At 46.6% G+C, this 26,991-nt stretch overlaps 1 protein-coding gene across 1 annotated transcript; it reads right to left on the bottom strand.

Moving 5' to 3' along the window:
• Window positions 1-21,728: 21,728 nt before the first annotated feature.
• Window positions 21,729-26,357, bottom strand: LOC141047584 (perilipin-2-like). The gene is made up of 8 exons (XM_073542730.1): window positions 26,251-26,357; window positions 26,115-26,157; window positions 25,232-25,427; window positions 24,390-24,472; window positions 24,058-24,310; window positions 23,079-23,263; window positions 22,448-22,582; window positions 21,729-22,369 (listed from the first exon to the last, which is right to left on the bottom strand). Exons 2-8 carry the CDS (start codon window positions 26,139-26,141, stop codon window positions 21,995-21,997), a joined length of 1,254 nt encoding a protein of 417 aa, XP_073398831.1. The 5' UTR covers window positions 26,142-26,157; window positions 26,251-26,357; the 3' UTR covers window positions 21,729-21,994.
• Between the last annotated feature and the right edge of the window lie 634 nt (window positions 26,358-26,991).

Raw genomic sequence — 26,991 nt, 5'->3', positions numbered from 1 at the left:
CACAGGTCATGAACCTCGGCCTCCAGGGCAGCTTGTTCTGAAGCAGACGACCTGAGTGGGGTGATTTTAAATTGATCAAGGGGAACCCTAGAAAACTCTAGTCGTAGTCCCACGGCTATTATCCCCAATATCCAGCTGCTATTAGAGATCAGAGACCAGGATGGGTAGAAGGCAGCTAGTCTCCCTCCTACCGGGGCAACTAGTCATTGGGGCGGCTTTTTCGTATCCCAAGCTGGACCTTCCTGGCGCCCCCCTCCAAACATGAATCCTGTACCTTTCCTTTTTTTCTCATCCCATCTGCCCTGATCTCTGGACGGCCTTCTCCGGAAAAAACCTTTCCTGGTAAAGGGACGTCTGTAAGAGGGGTTCGGGAGACTGGGAAATTTCTTTTTGTCATCTCCAGCTTTCTCTAACAATTCGTCCAAGACGGGGCCGAATAGGTACTCCCCCTCGCAAGGAATGGAACAGAGACGGGACCGGGCTTGAATATCTCCTGGCCAGCATTTTAACCAGAGCGCTCTTTGCGCTGCATTAGATAGACCCGCGGCTTTAGCCGCCATTCTTGCAGAGTCTGCAGAAGCATCGGCTAAAAATGCCGCGGCATTCTGAATGATCGGCAAACTTTTCCGAATAGATGTTCTTGAAGCTCCGTCTTTTAGCTCGGAATCTAGCTGATCTAGCCAGACCATCATGGATCTGGCTGTACAGGTGGCAGCTACCGCTGGTCTTAATGCGCCTGCTGACATCTCCCATGTCCCTTTAAGAAAAGAATCCGCTTTTTTATCTAGCGGATCTTTCAAGGAGGCCATATCGTCCAATGGTATGGCGGATTTTTTAGATGCTTTGGCTACTGCTGCGTCTAGTTTCGGGGCTTTATCCCATCTGTTTACTACCGGGTTATCAAAGGGGTATCTCCGCTTAAAGGCTGGTGGCATGGAGCCCCTTTTTTCCGGTCTCTTCCATTCTCTGTCAATTAGGCTCTGAACCTTATCGTTTAATGGAAAAGCTCTGCGTTTTTTGGGGTCTAGACCCCCGAACATTATGTCCTGTGCTGAGAGTTCCCGTTTTTTGTCCGCTACCCCCATGGTGGACCGTATTGCTTTCACTAATCTGTCCATCTGGTCTAAGGGGAAGCAGAACCGGCTAGAGTCTTCATCCGAGGAAGACGACGAGGAGGCCAAGGAGTCTGAGGAGTTGTCACCTTTCCCAGGGGCGACTGAGGTCTCCGAGCCTGAACCACTAGCCTCTCTTCTCCTAGAAGGTTCTTTTTGAGGTAAGACTTTCATTTCTGCCCTGATCATCTCTCTCAGGTTTGAAGTGAAGTCAGGTGTCTCTTCCGCTACCTGCATAGACGGGGGAAAGTATAAGGGCCTGACAATCTACCCCTGGACTCCCTGTCTTTATTAACCCCTACCGTTTGCCGAATGCATGGTTAGCATAATTTTTTAGGGTGGCCATCTGGTAGGGGGGAACTACAGAGGGCACATTCCCTGTGCTTCTGTTTTCCCGTAGCCTTTTTCCCCAGCAAAAAAACAAGGGAACACTGCATCAGGGTACATTCACGGAGATCTCTTACCCATGCAGATGAAGCAGGTACCGGATCACGGAGGGAGGCAGGGGGGTCCTTTCTGGAGGAACTTTCGCGGCTCTGGTCGCTAGTTTCTTCTGCTGGCCACTCGCATGCGGTTTTGTCGTGGCTTGTTTTTGCGGACGCTCCTGCGCCTCGTCCTGCTGGTCTAAGGGGGCTTCCGTTGTATCCATTGCTGGGGCCTTCAGAAGCACCCCAGCGGCATCCCCATCTGCCTTATATGGCGTCCTGGTGTCCGGGTCAGCAGGCATCCTGCCATAGCACCACCCACCCGGCCTTTCGCGCTCCCTCCCCCATGCTCCGCCCCCCCCGCCTTACCCGGGTCGCCACGCGACCCCCGGACAGGCGTGCACCCGCGGCGCGCGCCGGAGGCCGGCCGGCACCCGACTTCCGGTATCGGCGCTATCGCTCCGCCCCTTCCGCCGCGTCACTTCCGCCGCTCACCAGAGCCCTGCGGGAGCGCGCGCAAAGGAGCCGCGCAGCGCCCCTGCTCGGAATGCCCCAGCCCCCCCCGCGCACGCCGCCATGAGCGCCGCCAGGGGCCAGCACTGACCGGGAGGACCGGGCCTGGGGAAGCGCAGCAGGACCGGGGCATACATACCAGGTGCTGGCGTTTCGGAGACGGCATCCACCGGACCCCTGCTCCACCTGCTCCGTCCACTGCCGTGGTGACCTACCCGGCCCCACCGTGGCGCTTCCAGGGACCCCGCACTGACCGAGGTAGGAGACCCCCTCGCTTCCTGGGTCGGTCAGCCGGCCTGGGTATTCAACGACGACTCCATGACGGACGATCTGTAGAGAGTCCTGTCCTCTAGGAACAGGAAACCAACTGATGCGTGGGAGAGGTGCCACCCTTTTGTATCTGTAGGTTTCCTGTTCCTAAAGGGCGGATCCCCTCTCTCAGGTGGTGCTGTCATGGACGACCGAATAAATTTTGGTTCCCAGATTGTGCTGATGTAAAGTAAACATGTGGGAAATGTTATTTATTAAGTTTTTTGTGTGCCATATCTCTGTGACTTAAAGGCATAAGAATTCAATGTTGGAAAATTGCGAAATTTTCACAATTTTCGCCAAATTTCCTTTTTTTCACAAATAAACGCAAGTTATATGAATTAAATTTTACCACTAACATGAAGTACAATATGTCACGAGAAAACAATGTCAGAATCACCGCGAACGATGGAGAAGAATATCTGAGAAGAGCGCGGACGGGGCTACGGATGGGGTGGAGAAAAAAAGAAGAAACACCGCCCATCGGACCGGACCCAGGCCATTTACATAGGCCTGTAACTTCCGCTGACAGATTCCCTTTAATAACATTTTGAGCCAACGGTGTCTTTTCATTGGCAATAATATGGATGGGAGTCTCTAGCCTAACTGTCCCTAACTTTAACTTGGACACCAGACTAGAGTCAATGAAGTTCATGGAAGATCCACAGTCCACAAATGCTGAAGTGGATGCGTAACCACCACCATAACACAGTTCCACCTCTAAAAAAATTTTTTGAAATGATGAAAATGGTACCTCAGAGTCTGGGTGACTTCCTCGACAATCACCCAGACTCAAAAGCTTGTTAAACGCTGGACAAGAGGGGAAGTACTTCTTCTTAAGTCCTGAATCTCTACAATTAAAATATAATTTCCCATCACGTAGTTGCTTCCTCTCCTTCTCCTTGAAGTTGGTGGCACCAACCTCCATGGTCTCTGTAAACTGCATCACCTCAGACTTAGGAGGCAATAAAGAAATCTCTGAAAGGTTAACTCTTGAAATGACCAGACCGGCAAAAAGGGAAAACAGGACTCAAATCCCAGTCTGGATCATGACAGGCTCTTTCAGGACCATCATCAATCTGAAGGGTCTCAATCGCTGGATAAAGAAATCACACTTTCAAGATGGATTCTGTGAATACGGCCATAAAACTTCTTCACCACAATTGTTTTATGGTGGTTGTTGATTTAAAGAATGCTTACTATCACACCCCAAGTCATCCAGACCATCAGAAATACCTAAGAGTGGCCCTATTCATAAAAGGAGAAATCAGACATTTTCAATTCAGAGCCATTCCATTCGGGTTTGTCAGTAGCTCTTCACCAAGTTAATAGCTGAGATGACAGTCTTTCTACGCATCTGGAACACAGTCCTCATTCCTTTCTTAGATGACTTCCTCTTAGTAGGTAGATCGGAGTACCGCTGTGCTACACAGTTGAAAGAGGTGAAAGTCTTACAAGATTTGGGCTGGATGGTGAACACTCAGAAGTCAAAACTAAAAACCGGAAGATTACAAACCTTCCTGGGTCTTGTTCTGAATTCCGAACTTCAGACTTGTTTTTGACTGAGGACAAGGTTGTAAACTTGGCCTCTGCAGCCTTAGGCTACTTTCAGACTAGCGTCCTGAGGCGCAGCGCAGGGCTGCTGCTAAGCCCTGCCCCCGGCCGCGCCTCCTCCGGTCAGCTCCTCCTATGATCGCATGACGCTGTATGCAACCAGCGTACCCTATATTTAGCGTTGGGTACGCTGGCCGTGCGCTGGTATGATTTTGCCGGTGCTTGCGCCTTTTTGGCGCAAAATGCAACAGAGTGGGTTTTTGTGCGCTTGGCGCAGCACCAAAAGGGTGCAAGTGTCGGCAAAATCATACCAGCGCACGGCCAGCGTATCCAATGCTAAATATAGGGTACGCTGATCGCATGCAGCGTCATGCGATCATAAGAGGAGCTGACCGGAGGAGGCGCGGCGGGGGCAGGGCTTAGCAGTGGCCCTGCGCTGCGCCTCAGTATGCTAGTCTGAAAGTAGCCTTAGAGCTTCCAAAGATGACCTTTTGAAAAGCTATGCCCCTGTTAGGAACCCTAACATCCTGCACACCAGCAGTCAGATGGGCACAGTTTCACACAAGACAACTTCAGTGGGATATCCTGTCTACACAAAGATTGCTAAAAGGGCGTCTAGAAGGGAAGGGGATCTTTAGCAGACACAAAGTTCCTCTCATGGTGGACAGACAGGGCAAATTTAACATCAGGGGTCCAATGTGTGAGGCCAGTAAACAACATAATGACAACAGACATGAGCAACTTTGGTTAGGGGGCGCACCTGAGGAGTCATACATTTCAGGAGTCTTGGACACTCCCCAAGCAAGGAAGGTCATTAAACCTAAAAGAATTGTGGGTGGTAACAAATGATTTTTGCCAGGGTTAGTTTCCACCTTGCTAAGAAGTAGAAAACCTATAACAACAAGAATTTAAAGCAGGACATGGAAAAAAATTCTTAGTTTTTAGGGAAGCCATTGGTTCAAAAACCTCCTATCGGTCCCAGACTAGAGTTCCTTCAGATGGGGTTCGAGCTGGGATTAGCTACTAGTACCCTTTAGGTCCAGGTATTAGCTTTAGGGTCATTATTTAGTTGTAATCTCGCAGCCAATAAATTGATATAGAGATTCATAAAATCCTGTCATAGGTCCAGGCCAGACCCAATCCCTAGGATCCCCCCATGGGTTCTAAATCTGGAGCTAGAAGCATTGACCAAAGACCCATTTGAACCCGTGCAGGAGTTGTCAGCTAAGTATCTTACCCTTCATATGATCATATTGGTAGTACTGACATCAGCCCGTAGGGTGAATGATGGACAGGCCCTTTTTACAAACCCTCCTTATACGCAGTGTAAGATGACTGCCAGACTGGTCCTTGAGGGGAGATATGTATCATCGCGGTTGGTAGCTTCGGTGATGTGAGCTCGGAAAGCATTCTCCAGCACATATAGTGCTGAGTTATTAGGCTATTCCAGGGCCGGGTTTTGAGCGGTCAGAAGAGATGGGTGGGAATGACTGCTCACATATCCCCACCCCAGTGATGTGACTAGGCAGATAAAATAGAAACCGAGTATCTCATTTAGTGTCTGGAGATGTGTGGATCTCCTGTGTGGTGGTTTGTGCTAAGGCCTCAAGAACCAGACACTATGCTGAACGGGCAGACCCGCAATATTGTATGGACTTTTCACTTTGTGCTGGAAAAGGCTGTTCTTTTGTTTGGATTCCTGAGCGGTTTATGCAGTTCTAATAAACCTTCCTGGACATTTTAATGAAACCGCTTCCTGTGCCTACCTCCACCGCAGCTCAGTGAGTAAAAACCTCCCACCACAGATATACAGTGGGAACGGAAATTATTCAGACCTCTTTAAATTTCTCACTCTTTGTTTCATTGCAGCCATTTGGTAAATTCAAAAAAGTTCTTTTTTTTCTCATTATGTACACTCTGCACCCTACCTTGACTGAAAAAAATTTGTAAATTTATTAAAAACAACTGAAATATCACATGGTCATAAGTATTCAGACCCTTTGCTCAGTATTGAGTAGAAGCGCCCTTTTTAGCTAGTACAACCATGAGTCTTCTTGGGAATGATGCAACAGGTTTTTCATACCTGGATTTGGGGATCCTCTGCCATTCTTCCTTGCAGATCCTCTCCAGTTCCTCCTCTCCAGTTCCGTCAGGTTGGATTGTGAATGTTGGTAGACAGCCAATTTCAGGTCTCTAGAGATACTCAATTGGGTTTAGGTCAGGGATCTGACTGGGCCAGTCAAGAATGGTCACAGAGTTGTTCTGAAGCCACTCCTTTGTTATTTTAGCTGTGTGCTTAGGGTATTTGTCTTGTTGGAAGGTGAACCTTCGGCCAAGTCTGAGGTCCAGAGCACTCTGGAAGAGGTTTTCATCCAGGATATCTCTGTACTTGACCGCATTCATGTTTCCTTCAATTGCAATCAGTCATCATGTCCCTGCAGCTTAAAAACAACCCCATAGCATGCTGCTGCCACCACCATGTTTCACTGTTGGGATTGTATTGGGCAGGTGATGAGCAGTGCCTGGTTTTCTCCACACATACCATTTAGAATTATCACCAAAAAGTTCTATCTTCGTCTCATCAGACCAGAGAATCTTATTTCTCATAGTCTGGGAGTCCTTCATGTGTTTTTTAGCAAACTCTATGCGGGCTTTCTTGTCTTGCACCAAGGAGAGGCTTCCATCGGGCCACTCTGCAAAAAGGCCCGACTGGTGGAGGGGTGAAGTGATAGTTGACTTTGTGGAACTTTCTCCCATCTCCCTACTGCATCTCTAGAGCTCAGCCACAGTGATCTTGGAGTTCTTTGCCTCTCTCACCAAGGCTCTTCTCCCACGATTGCTCAGTTTGGCTGGACGGCCAAGTCTAGGAAGACTTCTGGTGGTCCCAAACCTCTTCCATTTAAGGATTATGTAGGCCCCTGTGCTCTTAGGAACCTTGAGTACTGCAGAAATTCTTTTGTAACCTTGGCCAGAGCTGTGCCTTGCCACAATTCTGTCTCTGAGCTCCTTGGCCAGTTCCTTTGACCTCATGATTCTCATTTGGTCTGACATGCACTGTGAGCTGTGAGGTCTTATATAGACAGGTGGGTGCCTTTACAAATCAAGTCCTATCAGATTAATTAAACACAGTTGGACTCCAATAAAGAACCATCTCAAGGAGGATCCCAAGGAAATGGACAGCTTGTGACTTAAATATGAGTGTCTGCGCAAAGGGTCTGAATACTTATGACCATGTGATATTTCAGTTTTCTTTTTAGTAAATTAGCAAAAATTTCTACATTTGTGTTTTTTCAGTCAAGATGGGGTGCAGAGTGTACATTAATGAGAAAAAAATGAACTTTTTTGAATTTACCAAATGGCTGCAATGAAACAAAGAGTGAAAAATTTAAAGGGGTCTGAATACTTTCTATACCCACTGTGTGTGTGTATATAATATATATATATATATATAAAAAATATTCACTTATATTTGTTTTGTATGTGTAAACATTATATTTGAACATGGTATATAATGATATTATGGTCTTCATTGGAGAATGAAAAAGAGATTGAACAAGGAAATTACAATACAATTCTTTTTTTTTTTTTTTAATATATCTTTATTTAGCTTACAAAAACGCATACAAATCTGCATAAAAAAACATATGAAAATCTGCATCAAATCCACATCAAATCCACATCAAATACGCATCAAAACCGGGCGGAATTTCAACTTTTCTGCAAAGAGAGGCAGAATCAGAGGAGAAATTTCCACAAGCAAATCTGCAACATTCGCACATAGCCTAATAGTGTTTCACACTTAAATACGTTTAAAAAAAAAAAGTCTTTATAAACTTCACTTATCACATGCCAATTAGTCCTTTGACTAGTTGATGGGTCATTGTTTTCCCCAGACTAGTCAGCCCTCACAATAAGTTATTAGGCCCATGTGGGCATATAACATAATTTGCAAGAGTTGGCATCAGTATGCGAATCTCATGCATGTGCGTGGCTTTCGCTCACGTCATTGTGACTCTGAAGCTGGGACACTGCGCATATCCAGAAGTGAAGACAACATCTTGCTCATTTCCATACATGTGCAGTGCGCCTCTTATATATTGGAGGGAATGGGAGACCTGTTGGGTTCCCTCTGAAACTTTGCATTTCAGAATAAAACTTGGTTTGGGCAGCATTAATCAGATATCATGTTCCCTTTGACGTTATGTAATCAATAGTAAGTACTTTTGTCGGGAGTTGGAAGTTTCGCCCCCAGCAGTTCGCCCCCAGCAGTTCGCCCCCAGGTACACTTCGCCCCCGAACATTTCGCCCCCGCACATTTCGCCCCTAGCAGTTCGCCCCCGGATGTTTCGCCCCCAGCAGTTCGTCCCCGGATGTTTCGCCCCCAGCAGTTCGCCCCCGGATGTTTCGCCCCCAGCAGTTCGCCCCCGGATGTTTCGCCCCCAGCAGTTCGCCCCCGGATGTTTCGCCCCCAGCAGTTCGCCCCCAGATGTTTCGCTCCCAGTAGTTCGCCCCCGGATGTTTCGCCACCAGCAGTTCGCCCCCGGATGTTTCGCCCCCAGCAGTTCGCCCCCAGCATTTCGCCCCCAGCAGTTCGCCCCCAGCAGTTCGCCCCAGGTACACTTTGCCCCCAAACATTTCTCCCCCAGCATTTCGCCCCCAGCTTGTTTCGTCCCCGCACATTTCGCCCCCGCACATTTCGCCCCCAGCAGTTCGCACCCGGATGTTTCGCCCCCAGCAGTTCGCCCCGGATGTTTCGCCCCCAGCAGTTCGCCCCCAGATGTTTCGCCCCCAGCAGTTCGCCCCCAGTAGTTTGCCCCCAGATGTTTCGCCCCAGCAGTTCGCCCCCGGATGTTTCACCCCCAGCAGTTCGCCCCCGGATGTTTCGCCCCCAGCAGTTCGCCCCCGGATGTTTCGCCCCCAGCAGTTCGCCCCCGGATGTTTCGCCCCCGGATGTTTTGCCCCCGGATGTTTCGCCCCCAGCAGTTCGCCCCCGGATGTTTCACCCCCGGATGTTTCGCCCCCAGATGTTTCGCCCCCGGATGTTTCGCCCCCGGATGTTTCGCCCCCAGCAGTTCATCCCTGGATGTTTTGCCTCTAGCAATTTGCTCCTGGATCTTTCGCATCCGGGAAAGACCTGCCTGAACTGAACATTGGCAGGTTTGCTTATCACTAATAATACACCATATGAGTCTAAGATATAGAATTCTGATCAAATTAGATTTTTTTATTCTTAAACTTTGTTTCCTAGATGAGTAATTTTACAAACAGACAGGAAAATAGTAGGATTTCATTGGTTACTAAGGAGGTCGTGCCCCCTTGGGAGCAGAACGGGTCCTGGCTCCCTATGATACATTCAGGGCTGCTTGTTCATAGCCCTCTGCAAAGCTCCCCTTCACCCTCCGCTCATGTGCTCTGTCCTGGACAAGATGAGGGCTCCCCCTGCCTGTGTAAAGCCGTTACAGGACGGAACACATAGGGGGGGCTTTGCAGAGGGCTGTAAACCAGCAGCCCTTTATACATCATATATATTGTTAGCTGCATGCTCCTGTGCAGCCACGCCCTCTAGAATCCATCCACAAGTACTGCTACTAAGGAGAAACAACCTCCTTAGGCCTCTTTCACACATCAGGTTTTCGCCGTCAGGCGCGATCCGGCTCTTTTGACAAAAACCGGATCCAGCAAAATGCAATGCCGGGTCCGGTTTCCCCCCCATTGACTTGCATTAGCGCCGGATGGCCATGCATTTCGTCCGGTTTTCGCCGGATCCGGCAATGTGTCACAATCCGGCGTCTGGAAAAAACGGCTACTATAACGTTTTTTGTCTCCGGCGAAAAAGCCAGACCCGCCGGATCCGGCGCGTCCGGCTTTTTCACACAATGAAAGTCTATGAGCGCCGCAATGTGCCGGATCCGTTTTTTTTGGGTCTGAGCATGCTCATTAGCTCTGCCCACAGCACACATATATAAAACCATGACAGTGGGACCCTCAGCCACACCCAACATGCCACCCAAGACAGGAACCAGGCGCAGGAGAAGGCACGAGAGAACTTCACCACCATCAGCACCACCACCACCCCAAATGGAGCAAAGCGACCATGCTGAACAACGGGAGGGGAGTCCACCAGCAGATGAGAGATGGTAATTATCAAATACCCCATTCCTCAAAACTAGGGCCATGGAATATCAAGATATTCATTGGCCCTTTGTTTCTCTTTATTCAACAGCCGCCCAAGAGATGCAGCAGCAGCACTGACAGCACTGGCAGCAGCAGCAGCACCACCCACAGCCATGGAGTCTGGCCAGCAAGAGGACACCACATCTTCTTCTGGGAGCCCTCCCTCGCTTCGTCAGCGTTTGACGGTAAGTTTTTATTTCCAAAATCCATCATCTCTGTAATATATGTCTATTCATTGCCTTTTATTTCAAAACAGGAATCACAAGCTGAAGAGGAGCTCCCAGAAGAAGAAGGAAGGGGTGGACAGACGCCTGGAGTGGGCTCACAATTGGTAAGTTTTTTTCATCAAACGCAAAAACACAACATCACACTACACACAACACATAGAAAACAATGTACCACAGACATCACACAGCAAACAAATATGCCAACATCCAAACACATAAATTTTTTTCTTTTTTTCTCTAGTCTTCCCAATCTGGTGCTCGGCCAAGAGGTCCTCGCAGTGCCTCCCAGGGTCGTCGGCGACAGCAACGCGGCGGTCACCAGCGTGTAACTATAATATTTAAGTTCAATTTTGGTACACTTTTTATTTCATGCCTTAAAGTGTGGTGCCTAATTTTGCTATTTTTCTCTTTTACTTTAACAGCCTTCACAGCGTGCTCCCGACTCTGAGGCTGAGTTCACACGTGGCGTTTTTTTCGCGTTTCCGCGGCGGTTTTAACCGCGCGATTTTGCCGCGAAAACGCGAAAAATAAGCATCCCATGCATTCCTATGGGATTCCGCAATGCTGTGCTAATGCTGCGGTTTTTACCGCGGCGGAATCGCTTTGCGGTAAAAAACGCAGCATGCTCATTAATTTGCGGAATCACGGCGATCCCGCACCCATAGGAATGCATTGTTCCGCTTACTTCCCGCATGTGGCTGTGCACACCATGCAGAAAGTAAGCAGAACAATTGCGGATGGTACCCACGGTCCGGAGGAGAGGAGACTGTCCTCCGGGCTTTGGGTACCATATCCCTGTAAAAAATAGAATTTAAAATAAAAAATATTGTTATTCTTACCTTCCGGTGTCCCGCGCAGGCTTCACGCCTCTCTCCACGCTCCCGGTCCCAGTAATCCTTTGCGAAAATGCCCGCGATGACGTCCGTTCTCGCGGGATTGCGAAGTCTCGCGGTCATTCGCACGACGTCATCGCGAATGACCGCGAGACATCGCGATCCCGCGAGAACGGATGTCATCGCGGGCATTTTCGCAAAGGATTACTGGGAACGGATGCGTGGGACGCTGGAAGGTGAGAATAACACTATTTTTAATTTTTTTTTTACATTCTATCTTTTACTACTGATGCCGCATAGGCGGCCTCAGTAGTAAAAAGTTGGTCACACTCGTCAAACACTATGTTTGACGAGTGTGACCAACCTGTCAATCAGTTCTCCAAGTGATGCTACAGATCGCTTGGAAAACGCTAGCATTTTGCAAGCTAATTACGCTTGCAAAATGCTAGTTTTTCCGTGGGAAAATCGCGGGAATTTAAAATACGATTTTCCCGCGGAATGGAATTCCGGAATTCTCGCGGTAATTTCTGCGAGAGTTCCGGTACGTGTGCACTTAGCCTGACAGTGAGGATGGAGGAACTGATGGTGACCTGCTAATTGATCTCGTCAGAGAAAGGGAGCCGCTATGGAATATGGCTGACCGCCGCCATGCTGACCTGATAGTTACCCGACGGCTCTGGGAAGAAATCTGTTCGCTCCTTGTGGACCGCTGGGAGGACCTCGATGCTCGGGCCCAGATTAAAGAGCGTAAGTATATACAGTACCGGTTGCTTGATGTAAACCAGTGTTTCCCGAACTCCAGTCCTTGTGGTCCCCACGGATCATGTGTTCAGGATTTCTATTTACTATGGAAATCCTGAAAACATGACACCTGGGGACCATGAGGACTGGAGTTTGGGAAACACTGATGTTGTATACTAACCACTTTGTCCTTTCTCGTTTCAGGGGACAGAATTGTGAAGTGGTGGCGGTCTGTGAGGGATAGTTTCAAGAAGGAGTTCAATAAAGAGATGCGGGCCCCGAGTGGCTCTGGAGGACGCAGGAGCAAGTACAAGTACGCACGAGCCCTGTCGTTCCTCCGGGATACAATAGTCACCAGAAGGTAAATATTACACACCACATGTAAAAAAAAAATGTTTAGATGTAAAAAAATTTTTTCAGCCAGGGCCATGCCATGTCACTATTTTAATTGTTTTTTTCTCTTTATTCCACAGCACGGTGAGCAGCACTCGGGAGCCTGCACGGTTGGACCCTTCTGAGGCGATCCCTGAGGAGACCGACACCGAGGGACACTTCGACCGCCCCGGTACATCTGCACCTTCCCAGCCTTCCCACACATTAGACCCATCTGTCCCATCCACCAGCACCGGAGCATCGTGGCCGACATTACATGGAGCTGCTGGTGAGGAGATCGCTTTCCCTTTACCCCACCCTTCTGCCCCTGCCACCTCTTGTACACCTGTGGGTACTGGGCGGCAGCGGCAGAGGGGTCAGGAAAAGACTTATGCGCCAAAGTTCTTGCATCTGAATGCATCTTTCCATAACTGTCTAAAAGTCTTGTCAGAGCAAATCTCCGCAGGCTTTCAGCAGCTCAACTCCAGCATTCTGGAGGTGAAGACACTTCTGCAAACCATGCATTCAGAAGCAAGATCTTCGCCAAACCACACCTTTTTCAGGTCTCTTGTGGAGCGCATGGAAACGCTCTCTCGTAGCCAGCAGATGCATGTAATGCATTCATGCCACGGTGCTCTCCAGCACGTTACCTCCCAACCTCCTCCTCCCACCCCAGTAGTTCCTCCACCTGCACCCCCTCCAGCCACTTTCCATCCTCCCCCTCCTATTACATACCAGCAACCTCCCCAGTACCAGCAACCTCCCCAGTACCAGACATCTCCCCACTTCCAGCAACCTGCCCCGTACCAAACTCCTTCCCCGTACCAAACTCCTTCCCCATACCACTTTCCATGCACATCATCTGCTCCTACAGTCCCTGCCCAACCCTCCACTCCACCGTCCACCACCTCTTCTGCCTCCCACATGTCCACCCATTCTGTAGCTTTTTCCACACCTTCACCTCTAACTGTTCCTTCCCCACCACGATCCCAGTCCTCTCTCCACACTCCCAGTGTCGAAGTGTCCCGCAGCCCCTCCAGCAGTATTTCCACCCCACAGTACACAAATTTATAAAAATGTGTGTTTTTAAATAAATGACCAATTTTCTGGTTTAAAAGGTTTATTAAAAAAGTTTTTAAATTTCAAAAAAGTATTCTAAAAAATAAAATTTTCATTAAAAGTTTAATTATTGTTTTACACTGGTTGTCTGTCATTTCTTTCTGCGGCAAAATATGGTAAAAAAAGGTTAAATACAGGCTATTTAAAAGGTAAAAAGGTTCTCAAAACCAGGTATATAACTGTAGGTAAAAGGTAAATAAATTTTACCTTTTTGCCACAGTTGTGTTCCTGGTTGTGTTTGAAGCAAAGTATTTCACCAAAAAAGTTGTGTATCTTGTTGGTGATTTCCTAACAATGTACACAACTTTTGTTAAAAGGTGAAATACTTTGCATAAAACACAACCAGGTACACACCTGTGGCCTAAAGGTAAAAATAGTTAAACCAGGACAAGATAGCCAACTTTGGTTGGCAAAGGTATATACTGTTGGTACAGAAGGTACACAAGTTTGGTTAGGGCACAAATCTTTCACACTCTGTCATCCTGCCAGTCTATTCTGCCTTGAGGCGACAAAGTATTGTGCAAAATTGTCCCTCATTACTGAAACCGTCACAGAACTTCTAGTGGTAATGTTCTTGTAATTTTGCAAGGTGGTTTCTTCAGAGGTGTCCTCAATGGAAATGGGTTCCTTGCAGATAACAAAATTGTGGAGTACCACGCAAGCTTTGATCACCTCGTCCACAGTTTCTGTCTTGAGGTTGATCGCAGTCAATAGAACCCGCCATTTGGCTGTCAGAATACCAAAGGTACATTCAACCATTCTTCTTGCTCTTGTGAGGAGGTAATTAAAAATGCATTTTGTTCTTGACAATCCTCTGCTACCATACGGTTTCAAAAGGTGTTCTGACAGCTGGAAGGCTTCATCCCCTACACAGACAAATGGCATAGGTGGACCAGATGTTTACGGCAGCGGTCTAGGGGATGGGAACTGGAAGGTGTTTCCATACAGTTTACGCCCCATGGCAGACAGTTTGAAAACTTGAGAGTCATTTGAGCGGCCATAGGCCCCAATATCAACAGCAATAAATTTGTATTCCACGTCAGCGATGGCCATGAGGACAATTGAAAAATATTTCTTGTAATTGAAATATTCTGATCCCGATCCGGCTGGCTTTACAATGCGGATATGTTTCCCGTCCACAGCGCCCAAGCAGTTCGGAAACTGACATATCTGTAGAAACTTTTCAGAAATTTCAATCCACCTCTCTGTTGTGAGCTCTGGTAAAAACTCTTCAGCTAAGGAGTCCCACAGTGCACGGCATGTGTGCTTCACTATTCCAGATATGGTGGAAATCCCGAGTCTGTACTGGAAATGCAGTGACAAAAGGGATTCTCCAGTTGCAAGAAATCTGTGGGGAATTAAAAAACAATCAATTAGTTTAAAATCACAGCATTACATACCAAAACTCAGCTCTAACTTGGAGATACAAACTACCACCAACAAGATTGCAGTGAAAGTGTGCTCTGATGCGAGCATATCCAATAAATGTGGCTTACCTTAAAGTCACCATCAGACGCTCTGCGGGTGAAACAGAGAAGCGGCAATAGGTGTCCGATTTTCTTGAGGTGTGCAATGCGCTCCACCAAGTAATCAAAATTCTCCATTTTCATCCGAACATATCCAAAAAATTTCTCCGGGTTTCGTCTAAGGTCCATGCAGAGTGTAGAATAGACCCCACGCGTCATTCTCTTGGCTGTGATGGGGTGGATCCACAAACGTCGTCTACGATGCCTGATGCGCTGCTGTCTCACTCTCTCCTTCTCCAGAACAATCACCCTCAAACGATTCGCCTCCGCTGTAAAATCCGCCAAATTCTTCAAAATATTTCCAATCACAACATCCATCTTCGCCAGTCACTTGCTCTTCTCTCCAACCTGCACTTTCTCCTCTACAACCTGTCAAAGAAGGGCTGTAGGAACACGGTATATATAATTTTTCAGTAGCCAATCCCGTTCGGAAGGCCACAAGGGGCCTTTTTAAAAACCGGATCCAGCGCAATCCGTCGAAAAACGGATCGAAAACCGGATGAGATGGATCCGGTTTTGGTTGTCATGCGCAAGACGGATCCGGCAGAAAACCGGATCCGTCACATCCGGTTTTAGAAAACATTTGCCGGATCCGGCACGACGCCGGAACGCGCCTGACGGCAAAAACCTGATGTGTGAAAGTAGCCTTAGCAACCACTGAAATCCTGCAGCACATGGAGCTTTAACTTGGATGAGACTTTTCACACAGAAGTGAAGCTGCTGGAAGGTCTCCTTTGGAAATGAATATCATGGGCACAGGTACTATAACATAACATGTTTTTTGTAGAGTTATGCTTTAAGTGTATATATCAAAACTGTTTTAACAAGAAACATAAAAAGGTATAGAGGGGAAGGATTAGAGAAAAAGAGAAAATACAAATTACAGGTTATAATGCTTGAATTATTTTACAGCTAAAGACACTGCTCTCAAAACATACAATATGTGACCATGAACTAAAAATCAAAGCTGTAGGCGATGCCTCTCAGATAATCCATCAAGCTTCTATTATTGAAATCTTGCACGATACGTTTAACCCTTGCTGAAATTGCAGCATACTTTTTGTTTCTTGCAGCGATGGGATTTCCTGCTATTTTCTGAATAATTTCAAAACTATGGAGCTCTTGCTGATGTTTCAGACAGTTAATGAACCGGTATATATTTTGGAAAAGAGTACCACATGTTTCTCGAAAACTACGGTGCCATCCTTCGACATCATTATTTGTTCGCTGTTGATCATTCAATGTTCGTTCATACACATTCCAGAATTGAACTGGAAACAAAGGTGCTTGACGTCCTCTGCGATTCATTCGACCGATATAGCTGTCTTCAAAATAGTTGGCAATAGGTATTGCTTCTTGTGGAAAGTCAGGATCTTCCACCAATTCTTCAAATGATTGCACAACATTCTGTGGTGGTAGAAAGGCCAGGGCAGGTATCATGCGTATCCAACGGGCAAATTCATGGTCACCTTGGTATTGCATCTTGAGTCCTTCATTTTGAACTTTACGCCAAACCGACTGTGATAGGCGGAAAAAGCAACCAGTCTTCACAAGATTGGGGAATTCACTTTCAAATGCCTGTATTGCAGTTAGTTCAAAATCCAACATCAGGTTGTCTGGCTGCAGTCCAGGCTGCAAGTTCTTCAGCTCTTGCAGCAACCTCTGGTATGTACAGAAGCGAACGGGCGGCCTGTAGTGCATATGTAGCGGAAGTGTGAAAGCACCCTTATGCTGCCACTGTTTTAGAACTCCAGAGCACATGCTTTACTGGCATTTTTCAGAGCGCTTTTGTGAGCACTCTCGGTAATGACCCATAAGATACAGGCTATCGATGAACGCTAAGTGCTCAAAAATAGCTCCTGTAATAAAATAAAAAGAGCTGGCCGAAACAACACCTTGCTTTTCTAGCCATTGACTTATCTACTATATAATTGTCTAAGGGTCACTTTCGCCTTTCTGTCTGTAACGTTTTATTCGTATATTCATTGGTCGCGGCGTCTGTCTGGATGTAAATCAAAGTCGCTGATTGGTCGTGGGCGTTTTGCCACGACCAATCAGCGACGGTCACAGTCTGCCATAAAAATAGCCGCTGCTTCACTGCCCTGCACTCACCGCTGACCGCTCACACAGGGTTAATGCCAGCGTTAACGGATCGCGGTGTACCGCACTCCGCTAACGCTGCTATTAACCCTGTGTGACCAACTTTTCGCTATTGATGGTGCCTATGCAGCATCAATAGTGAAAAGATGTAATGTTAAAAATAATAATAAAAAAAAAAAGTTATTCTCACCCCCTCCAACGTCGCGCTGTCCTCCGCGCCTCTCTCCGATGCACGCCGTGCCTTCCAGTCCGAACGATGCTATGCGTCCAGGACCTGCGATGATGTCACGGTCATGTGACCGCGACGTCATTGCAGGTCCTACGCTCAGACCGGAAGCCACCGCCAGCACTGCAGAGAGGCGCGAGGACTTCAGGGCCCGTGGCTGAGGTGAGTATATCTTTATTATTTTTTTTTAAACACGAATATAGTGCCCACATTCCTAGACTACGTGGACAGTGCAATATACTACGTGACCAGTGCAATATACTACGTTGGCTGGCCAATATACTACGTGCGCTGTGCAATTTACTACGTGGACTGTGCAATTTACTACGTGCGCTGTCCAAAATACTACGTCGGCTGTCCTATATACTACGTTGCCTGTGCAATGTACTACGTGGACTGTCCAATATACTTCATGACCTGTGCAACATACCACGTGGCTGTGCCTTCTAGAATACCCGATACGTTAGAATCGGGCCACCATCTAGTATATTCAAAATTGGCAATCTTCTTAGCGATTTTCCAGTGCTTAGCACTTGGGAAAGTGGCTACTGTGAAAGCGGTCTTAGGGCTAAAACACAAGGCCGAAATTCCCTGCCTAATTTGGGGCCGAAACATCTGGGGGCAAAAAGCAGGGGGCGAACTGCTGGGGGCGAAACATCCGGGGGCAAACTGCTGGGGGCGAAACATCCGGGGGCGAACTGCTGGGGGCGAAACATCCGGGGGCGCACTGCTGGGGGCGAAACATCTGGGGGCGAAACATCCGGGGGTGAACTGCTGGGGGCGAAACTGCTGGGGGCGAAACATCCGGGGGCGAACTGCTGGGGGCTAAACATCCGGGGGCAAACTGCTGGGGGCGAAACATCCGGAGGCGAACTGCTGGGGGTGAAACATCCGGGGGTGAGCTGCTGGGGGCGAAACATCCGGGGGCGAACTACTGCGGGCGGGGGCGAAACAACCTGGGGGCGAAACTTCCTAAAACCACTTTTGTCATACCCTCAACTTGTATTTATTTATCTATTTATTTTTTTAGCAAAGTCACAATATTATCTATGAATTAACTGTGATTACTTGACTTTAACATTAATAACTGCTTAGCCCAGATGATTAATTGCAGCATATTCTGCAAATACTCCAACATAGACCAGAATGTAAGTGGTGTTGTCATAGATTGACAGCAGCATTCAAATGGCTGAACAGTAGTGATCTGACCTTGCTCAAGTCGCTGCTGTGTTGTATTTGTCAAATGTCACTTCTATATAATTAAAAAAACAACTTAGAAATTATGACAATTGTAGGAAGTGTGTGTGTGGGGGGAGGGGGGGAGGAGGGTTTTTGGCTTAGGCTATGTGCCCACGGTGCGTGTTAAAACGCACACCAAAAACCGGACTCCTTCCCAGAAATCGCGCGTTTTTTTCAGCGCGATTTTACCGCGATTATGATCGCGATTTTGCCGCGATTTTCGTGTGCGATATTCAAGCACTTTCCAAGCATCGCTGGAATAGGGCTTAGTGTTTGACAAGTGTGACCAGGTTTTTACTATTGAGGCCGCCTATGCGGCATCAATAGTAAAAGATAGAATGTTAAAATGCAAAAAAAAAAAAAAAATCAGGGTATATTTACCTTCCGACGTCCCGCGCTGTCATCCCGGGCCTCAGCGTTCCCAGTAATGCCTTGCGAGACCTGTGATGACGTAGTCTCGCGTTGCTATAGCGATCTCACGAGACCGCTAGAGTCACGCGAGACTACGGCATTACTGGGAACGCCAGGCCGGGAATGCAGCGCGGGACGCCGGAAGGTAAATATACCCCGATTTTTTATTCTTTTTTTTTTACAGGGGTATGGTACCCAGGGCCTGGAGGACAGTCTCCTCTCCTCCACACCGTGGGTACCAACCGCACATGAGACGCTTAACTTCCTGCATGGTGGGTATAGCCACATGCGGGAAGTAAGCGATTCTCATGCATTCCTATGGGTGCGGAATCGCGGCAATTCTTTGCGATCCCGCACAAAAGAACGAGCATGCTGCGGGGTTTTTTTCCGCGATGCGGAAAAAAACGCAGCATTAGCACAGCATGTGCGGAATGCCATAGGAATGCATGGGGGGCGTTCTGTACACGATTTTTAAACGTTTTCGCACCGAAAATCGCGGCAAAAAAGCTTAAAAATCGCTACGTGGGCACATAGCCTTAATGTCATAAATATACCGTAACTGTCTGTACCTTTCCCTTGTTGTTAAAATAAAAGTAGTTTAAAAAAATAAAAAACACATTTCTCAAGTTTGCTGCAATTAAATTTCTTTATTATACAATGTTTAAAACCAGTTGCAAGTGTAAAGCAGATAAGCAAAACAGGACCAACACAGACAAATCTGTCATCATGTCAGAGTCTTATAGGTCCTAAAAAGGAATCTGTCAGCAAGATTTTGCTACCTCATCTGAAAGCAGCCTGGTGTAGGCAAAGAGAAGCTGAATACAAAGATGTATCACTTAGATTACTGGGTGCAGCCATCCTCAGAGTTTTTAGATTTAGTACTGAAGCGGGGCTGAAAAGCTGCCCCAGCCCACACCAGGTTCTGTACCAATGCTCACAAGACCAGCTAGTCACAGCAATAAGCTACTGGTCCTAAAACAGTAATTGTAAGCATTTGATAAAGTATGTTACACTATCTTTATTGAACAAAAATGGAATTGACAAGGCTACGGTTAAGGTGGATTCTTAACTGGCTCAGTGATCATACTCAAAGAGTCGCCAATGGTTGCATATCCAATTGGAATTGTTTCCAGTGGAATACCACAAGGCTCTGTCCTGGCCGCAGTGTAAATTAATCAAATTTGCAGATGATGCAAAACTAAGAGGGACAGCTAACACGTCAGGTCACATAGCAAAATCCTGCCTATGAAGGTTATATTAAAATAAAAAAGCCTTCGCAGTATAGAGGGGTATTCCCATCTCAAAGATCCTATCCAAATATGAAGTGGGTGTAAAATTAGCAAATACCTCCAATTATAAAGTGTGGTATAGCTCTTCTGATTCACCAGGTCCCTTCCCTCATGTGCAGGACTTTAGTATCTATGGTTACAACCACTAGCACCTCTGTATCAGTGGCCGTAACCATGGAAAGCCAATGCCCTGCAAATGAGGAAAGACAGTGACTAGCAAAAAAAAATTCTGTAGTTGTACATATCCGGATGGTTTTGGGAGATGGACTACCCCTTTAACACCACCTTGGCACCTGTACCCAACCTCCCCTTTGGTTGACAGCTCTGGCTTTGTGGAGCCAAAGATGGGTGCAGAGAGAAATTGGAAAACCCAGCAGGTGGGCTTGGGTATGCAACTATTTAACCAAGCACCTGTACTTGGATTGAGTAGTAGTTCTGTTTGTAAGAGTCCCTTTAATTAACTGACCAATGGTGTGTGGAGGGGTGTTTAAGACATGAGTGTTTTCCCTCCCATCAACTTAAGGGCAGTGCTTGAAAAATCATAAGATATTCCCCTTGCCAGGGAAGTGTAACTCTGGTATGCATCAGCAGACACTGAGTCTTAAGACCCAGCAGCTTCTTTCCTTATACCCAGCGATCACATGATCACTGACTAGGGAAGAACTCAATGTACAGCAATCAGGAAAGTAGAGCCTGTAATAAAACACCTCTACGGGGACTCAGGCAGCCCTCTTTCTGCAAGAGTTTGCTTAAGCAGCACTGACAATTTAGAATATCAATGCATTTTACATGAGCACTGGCACATTTGGGCAATTCATCAGTATTTAAAGGGAACCTGCCAGCAGGACTGTGCACAGTAACCAACAATGTCAGCCTGGGGCTGTTACACCTATTAAAATGATACCTTGGTTGATCAACCATAACATGGATTTCATCTTTATTTTCAGTTTTGTATTAATGATATGCTTGTGCCTAAGGCAGGGTTGGTGTATGTGGTGTTCTCATTAGATATTCAGAATGCAAACCGCTAACATCACTGACCTGCCCCCTAGGTTGCATAATGAATATCTGTATATACTTTAAAACCCTTCTACATGCAGGTACCAGTTGTGGCACCTGACCTGCAGCAAAATTGCATGTTGTGTGCTAATCATTTTATATTCAACTGGGGAAGGGGCCCTGCAGAGTACTGATAGCAGCTACTGTGAGGAAAGAAGTTCGGCTATCTGAGCTGCTACTGCGCAGGCAGCGCCATCTTGGTGGAGGAATTCAGTAAGATGGCACTACCAGAACATGCTCAGCAGCAGCTATTGTATCACAGCTAGAAATCCTGGCGATATCTGAACTCATCTAGGGAGGGGGTGGGAGAATTCTCACTTCTCCTACCATGGTATTTAGTCTGTAACAAGCCGTTAGCATCTTTGTAGGCTCCAGGTAGTGTCTACAGATTGAGGATTTGTCTTACTATAGGAGCAATGTTTCAGGAAGTCATACATACCACAAGGTGTGCTAGTCAAATATTATGTTTGGTTGAATGTACACATTTGACACAGAAAAGTCAATGCAGCATTTTATTAATACAAAAGTGCACAGAACAGTTGACAGTGTACATAGTGGAGTCAATACATTAGTGATATCAGATTTGTGAGGATAAGGAAAACAGTCCAAGAGTAAGACAAAGTCCAGTGCTAGAGACCACTCCTGTCACATGGTCAGTTGCTAGTTACTGACGTTCAGATTAAGGTGGAAGATAAGGAGTTGGCAAGAGGCAAATTATGTAGTGGTGCACGACCATTTAGGCGATCAAGTGCTTCTCAGAATAACTTACTCCTCTTTGATAGAATCTCCTCCATCAAGTTCTTGCTCACCATGTTGGCTACTAGCTAGTTTTGGATAGAAAGGACCTACCAGCCAATTAAGTGGAGTGTTGTTTATGAAGTAGTCCAGCACATCATCCATACCATCCTTTATTTTTGTGAACTTGTCCTTTGTGGTGGTTAAAAGGCTGTCAGACATTTCTCTGAAGGAAGAGGCAGAGTGGAAGTTTTGGTAGACATCTGTAGCCATGGCACTAACACTATGAACCTTGTTCTGAATGTTCTGTGGAAGACCGTGAACACTGGAGACCAGAGACAAGCATGTAGTCTGCAGGTGCTGAGTGAGATTTCGGGCAATAGTCAGGGTGCGGGATTCAATTTGCTGTAATTAGAAGTTGACATGTTACATTTTAATATACAAATGATGCCTAGCATAAGCCTTCTGAAGCAATGTCATTACCTCTGCATCCTCAGTGTCCCCACCAGCATCTGCTCCTGTGCCTCTTGTCCACTCCACCCACTTGTTGTATATCTTCTCCTGTGCATCATGGATCTTCTGATTAGCACCATTCATGTTCTTTTTTGCATAATCAATCTATACAAGAAAAATTCGTGCATTGTTTCATGTTCTGTAGCTGTTCAAGTTGTCATAGTCAACATTACAGGAAATCTCATGACAGGCTTCATGCAAAAGAGTTTTGTACACATTTTACTGGAAGCAGGTGACATTATATTCATCATTTTGTGGTATAAACATGGAGACAATTCACATTATAGAACTTGTAAAGCAACATAGCAGTTACATACATAACATTTTGCTTTAAGGAATTTCTAGGAACTGGTAACTCTTGTACAAGTGAGGGGCTACAAACAACCAGTTAAGAAGCTGACCTACAATACTACACAACCTGCAGAAAGGGAGTCTTCTGGTGGCTGAGTCAATTAGATTCATCCATATGGTCAGAAGTTTGTCTAAGCTAGAAAATGGAGTATTTATGGCTAGTCATTTGTTTAGTCAACATTGCAAGATTAGATACAATGACATTCCATGAAAGTACCAGATGTTTAAGACGACAAGTACATTCACTAACCAGGTCAACAGTGTTCTGGAGCTGAGCAATGGCCTCCTGACTCCTGCATTTTGCATCCTTGATCCTGGTTAAAGCCTGTTGATATGAACGCTTGCGGGCCTTCGTGGAGAGGGATCCCAGGCGCACAAAGTAACCAGGCCCATCTTTGGTGACTTCAAAGCCTTGCGTTTCAGTGGCTTCCTTAGCTATAAGGAAGGAGTTATTAATGCCCAAATACTCACACCCCAGGTTGACACCAGAAAATTGTCCCCAATTAAGGCTTCCCTAGTGGTGATAAAGACCCCTCTACTTTTCAATTTTAGTGTACTATGGTAGAAGGTAATACTTCTCATTACTGTCCCTGCAGTATGTATTATACAATAAACCTGTGACATGCATACTGGGACTTCACAGTAGCATAGCAAATAAAGTGAGTTTTCAACAGTGTTCTAATATACATTCTGTGTGATGCCTTAATAGAATTAACCAGGCATGAAAACCTTAAAATATAGCCCTTTTTGCTAAATTTTTAATCATATACTCAATTCTCTTCCATTATATACACAGCTGGCAGTTCTCAGATGCAGGATGCATGAGCTGCAGAACCTTCCACACAACTAGCTCAAGGATCTCAGGTCAATCTTTTGACCAGAGAGGTTCTTGAATGTAATATGTAGAAGGTCCTTCAGCCTCTGTTCACTTCATGGTAAGCTTCCTTTCTTGCACCAATTAGATCGTATGGGGGGGGGGCACACGCAGATCTCTTGATCAGGAAGGACGCCGTGTGTTCTCTTCCAACATAGGAAGTGGCCGCTGAACTACAAGCCTCATGAAGTGTAGCAAGATTGTTACTACTTGTTGGTTTACCTTTAACTTAGCCATAATGCAGGTTCTTAGAGCAAGCTAGTATTTAGGCTGCCCTGGCAAGTTACCATTTACTCCATCCACCCCAGTCAGTGGACAGATTGGCTTTCCATTAGTATGCTAGGTTTTGGCTTACCCAACTCCTTATCTGTTGGTGGCAGGTAGTGTTCCAGAAGAGATTCAGACCTCGTTAGTGCAGAATCCACACGGTTGCTCATCATCTTCACTACATGGCTTCCCAGAACAGTGTTAATGCTGCCATTCACAACTGCCCTAGTCATCTCCACACCATCTTGCACAGCGCCCTTCGTTTTATCCACTACGCCTGTGATACTATGGATTACAGCATCTCTGGCACCAACAACAGCTTCTGAGGCATTAGCCACAACCTAAGATATATACAAGATGGCACTAGTGTAATCTAAGCTGAAGTGAAATGTAAGGTTCAGCATCATTTTAGCAGCTTACCTTTTCAGGAGGCTGATACAGAATAGGCAACTTCTCCTCAAGCTTGTCCAGTCCAACACAGGCCATATTGTTTGCCAGAGCAACTGTGAGGGGAACAAAGGAACATCTAAAGCCTGTTTCACACTTCCGTTTTTTCAAATCCGTCAAAATCCGTTGTTTTCCGTAAAAAAACGGATCCGCCATTTTTTGCAGGATCCGTTTTTTTTGTCCCATAGACTTCCATTACGGTTACCGCAGATCCGTCAAAAAAACGGATCCGTTTTTAAAAAACGGATCCGTTTGCATCAGTTTCCGTCAAAAAAACGGAAACGGATGCGTTTGGCAGACACAAACGGAAGTGTGAAACAGGCCTAAGGCAGTAGTCATCGCTATTTAGAAGACAGCAGAGATCTTGTGATTAATACTAGGGCTGTTGACATTTGGCCTACTTCCTATGCTAGTAGCGAGTGTACAGCATTCCTAAAACTAAGTCCTTGTGTCATGTCAGAAGCTGAAATACCATCCAAGGCCTTTTTTAGAAGTAGTTAGGGATAGCCCCCTCCCCCCATTGATTGTCACTTAGCATTGTGTACCATATTGCTGGCTGCTGAGTGAGGTAACAGAACTAATCAGCCCACTGGGTCCAATGGAGTGTATAATCCGCCCCCCCCCCGCCCTCCACCCAGCTTAGCCAGGTCATCAGGTAACACATTTTGAATATTTTGGGGAAACAAAGGCTTAAAAAGCCAGTGTTGTAAGAGGTTTAATAAATCCAAATAGCAGACTTTATTAGCCCCATACAAACATACATGAAAAAAGTTGACACAATCCTAGGAAGTGAAAACACAAAAAGCTAAACATACTTTGAGGCTCGAGTTTCTGCAGGATTGGCATGGCACTGGTGATGGCCACAGAAGTGATACTCCTCACACTTTTCTCTGCAATGCCACATACAGACTTCAGGTAGGGATGGTTGTCTTTAGTGGTCACGTAGGCAGAGGACACCATGTCATAGGTAGAGCTCACCAGTGGGAGGTTCATTAGCCGTACCACCACATTCTAAGGGGAGAAAAAAAAAAACAAATAAAAAATTTAGTAATGATATCTAGCAGAACAGGACCATAAACACTTTTGTAATAGAAAAGCCACCTGTCCACAATTAACCTGGTACATGGAGAGGTAAAAAAATAAATAAATATCATCGAGTGTTTGAATCTTAGCTGGTTTCTCATGATAGGCAGTTAGGTGATTGGGCAACTTACGACCTTTAGATCACCACTATGCAGCTGTACAAAGTGGCATGTAGTCCATAAGATTAAAACAATAGTATTCTTTAATTTTATACCCCACAAGCCAATAAGCTACTTTAATATATTTTCAGAGGAAAGAGTTTAGGGTCTTCATGGGGGTCAGTGCCTGGGTACAAGCCTATTCTGTGAAGGCACTAGCGATAAAGTACAGTGCCCGCCTCCTACCCTCTCTGGTCTACCTAAAATCTTACTTGCCATCTCAGTGATGGGACAAGACCTGTCTTCACCGACTACAGATTGGGGGGCAGGCATAGGTTATGTATACAGAGGGGGCTCACATTGTCTCTTACCAACACATAGCAGTGATCCCACAGGATAACCCTGTATTTAAGGACAGGAGCCATTAACTAATAGTGAAGGGGCTCAGACAACACAATAAGTCAGACGATACTCCCTCCATGCCCAGTAACTAACACACAACATAAGCAGTTATTACCTGTTGCTGCTCCACCGTCTCAGCCATGTTACTAAGGGAAAACCTGCAAAAAGCAAAGCACAGTCACCACCAAAGAGGAGACACCGCCCCCTGCTGCCAAACTCCCACAGGCGACCACATTACACCCACCACTCACCTGCACGCCACAAGCACGACCTGCAAGGAATGAATGCCTTCTCGTCGGGCGCCTGCGCACTTATAGGCGGTAACCACGCCCCCTATCTCCGGGAAAGCTCCCTGCTCTCAGCTGACTGGTGACGTCACGCAGTGTGCTCTCCTGACTGGTCGGAGGGCGCCGTGCAGCGGTCACACAGGGTATGACAGCAGCTGTGTGCTAGAGCGGTGAGCAGGGCCGTGTATGGGCTGAGGTCACGTGCACATATGGCGGTTATTGCTCCGCACAGTGCAGATAGTCCCAGTGGTTCCGCTGCCGGTGTAATGTCTCACTTCTCCCCATACAGGATACATGGCTGCCGGTGTAATGTCTCACTTCTCCCCATACAGGATACATGGCTGCCGGTGTAATGTCTCACTTCTCCCCATACAGGATACATGGCTGCCGGTGTAATCTCTCACTTCTCCCCATACAGGATACATGGCTGCCGGAGTAATCTCTCACTTCTCCCCATACAGGGTACATGGCTGCCGGTGTAATGTCTCACTTCTCCCCATACAGGATACATGGCTGCCGGTGTAATGTCTCACTTCTCCCCATACAGGATACATGGCTGCCGGTGTAATCTCTCACTTCTCCCCATACAGGATACATGGCTGCCGGTGTAATGTCTCACTTCTCCCCATACAGGATACATGGCTGCCGGAGTAATCTCTCACTTCTCCCCATACAGGATACATGGCTGCCGGTGTAATCTCTCAC

Source organism: Dendrobates tinctorius, unplaced genomic scaffold (genome assembly GCF_039654945.1).
Source record: "Dendrobates tinctorius isolate UK_male_01 unplaced genomic scaffold, ASM3965494v1 ptg000128l, whole genome shotgun sequence".
Lineage (NCBI taxonomy): Eukaryota > Metazoa > Chordata > Amphibia > Anura > Dendrobatidae > Dendrobates > Dendrobates tinctorius.
The sequence above is the reverse complement of the archived record's forward strand: the minus strand, read 5'-3'. Positions and strand labels throughout refer to the sequence as shown.

Coding starts and splice junctions, on each gene's coding strand:
- LOC141047584 (XM_073542730.1), bottom strand. CDS start 26,141: ATGGCTGAGACGGTGGAGCAGCAACAG. Junction 24,311..24,389: donor TGTATCAGCCTCCTGAAAAG/GTAAGCTGCTAA, acceptor TATATATCTTAG/GTTGTGGCTAATGCCTCAGA. Junction 22,370..22,447: donor GGGACACTGAGGATGCAGAG/GTAATGACATTG, acceptor TTCTAATTACAG/CAAATTGAATCCCGCACCCT.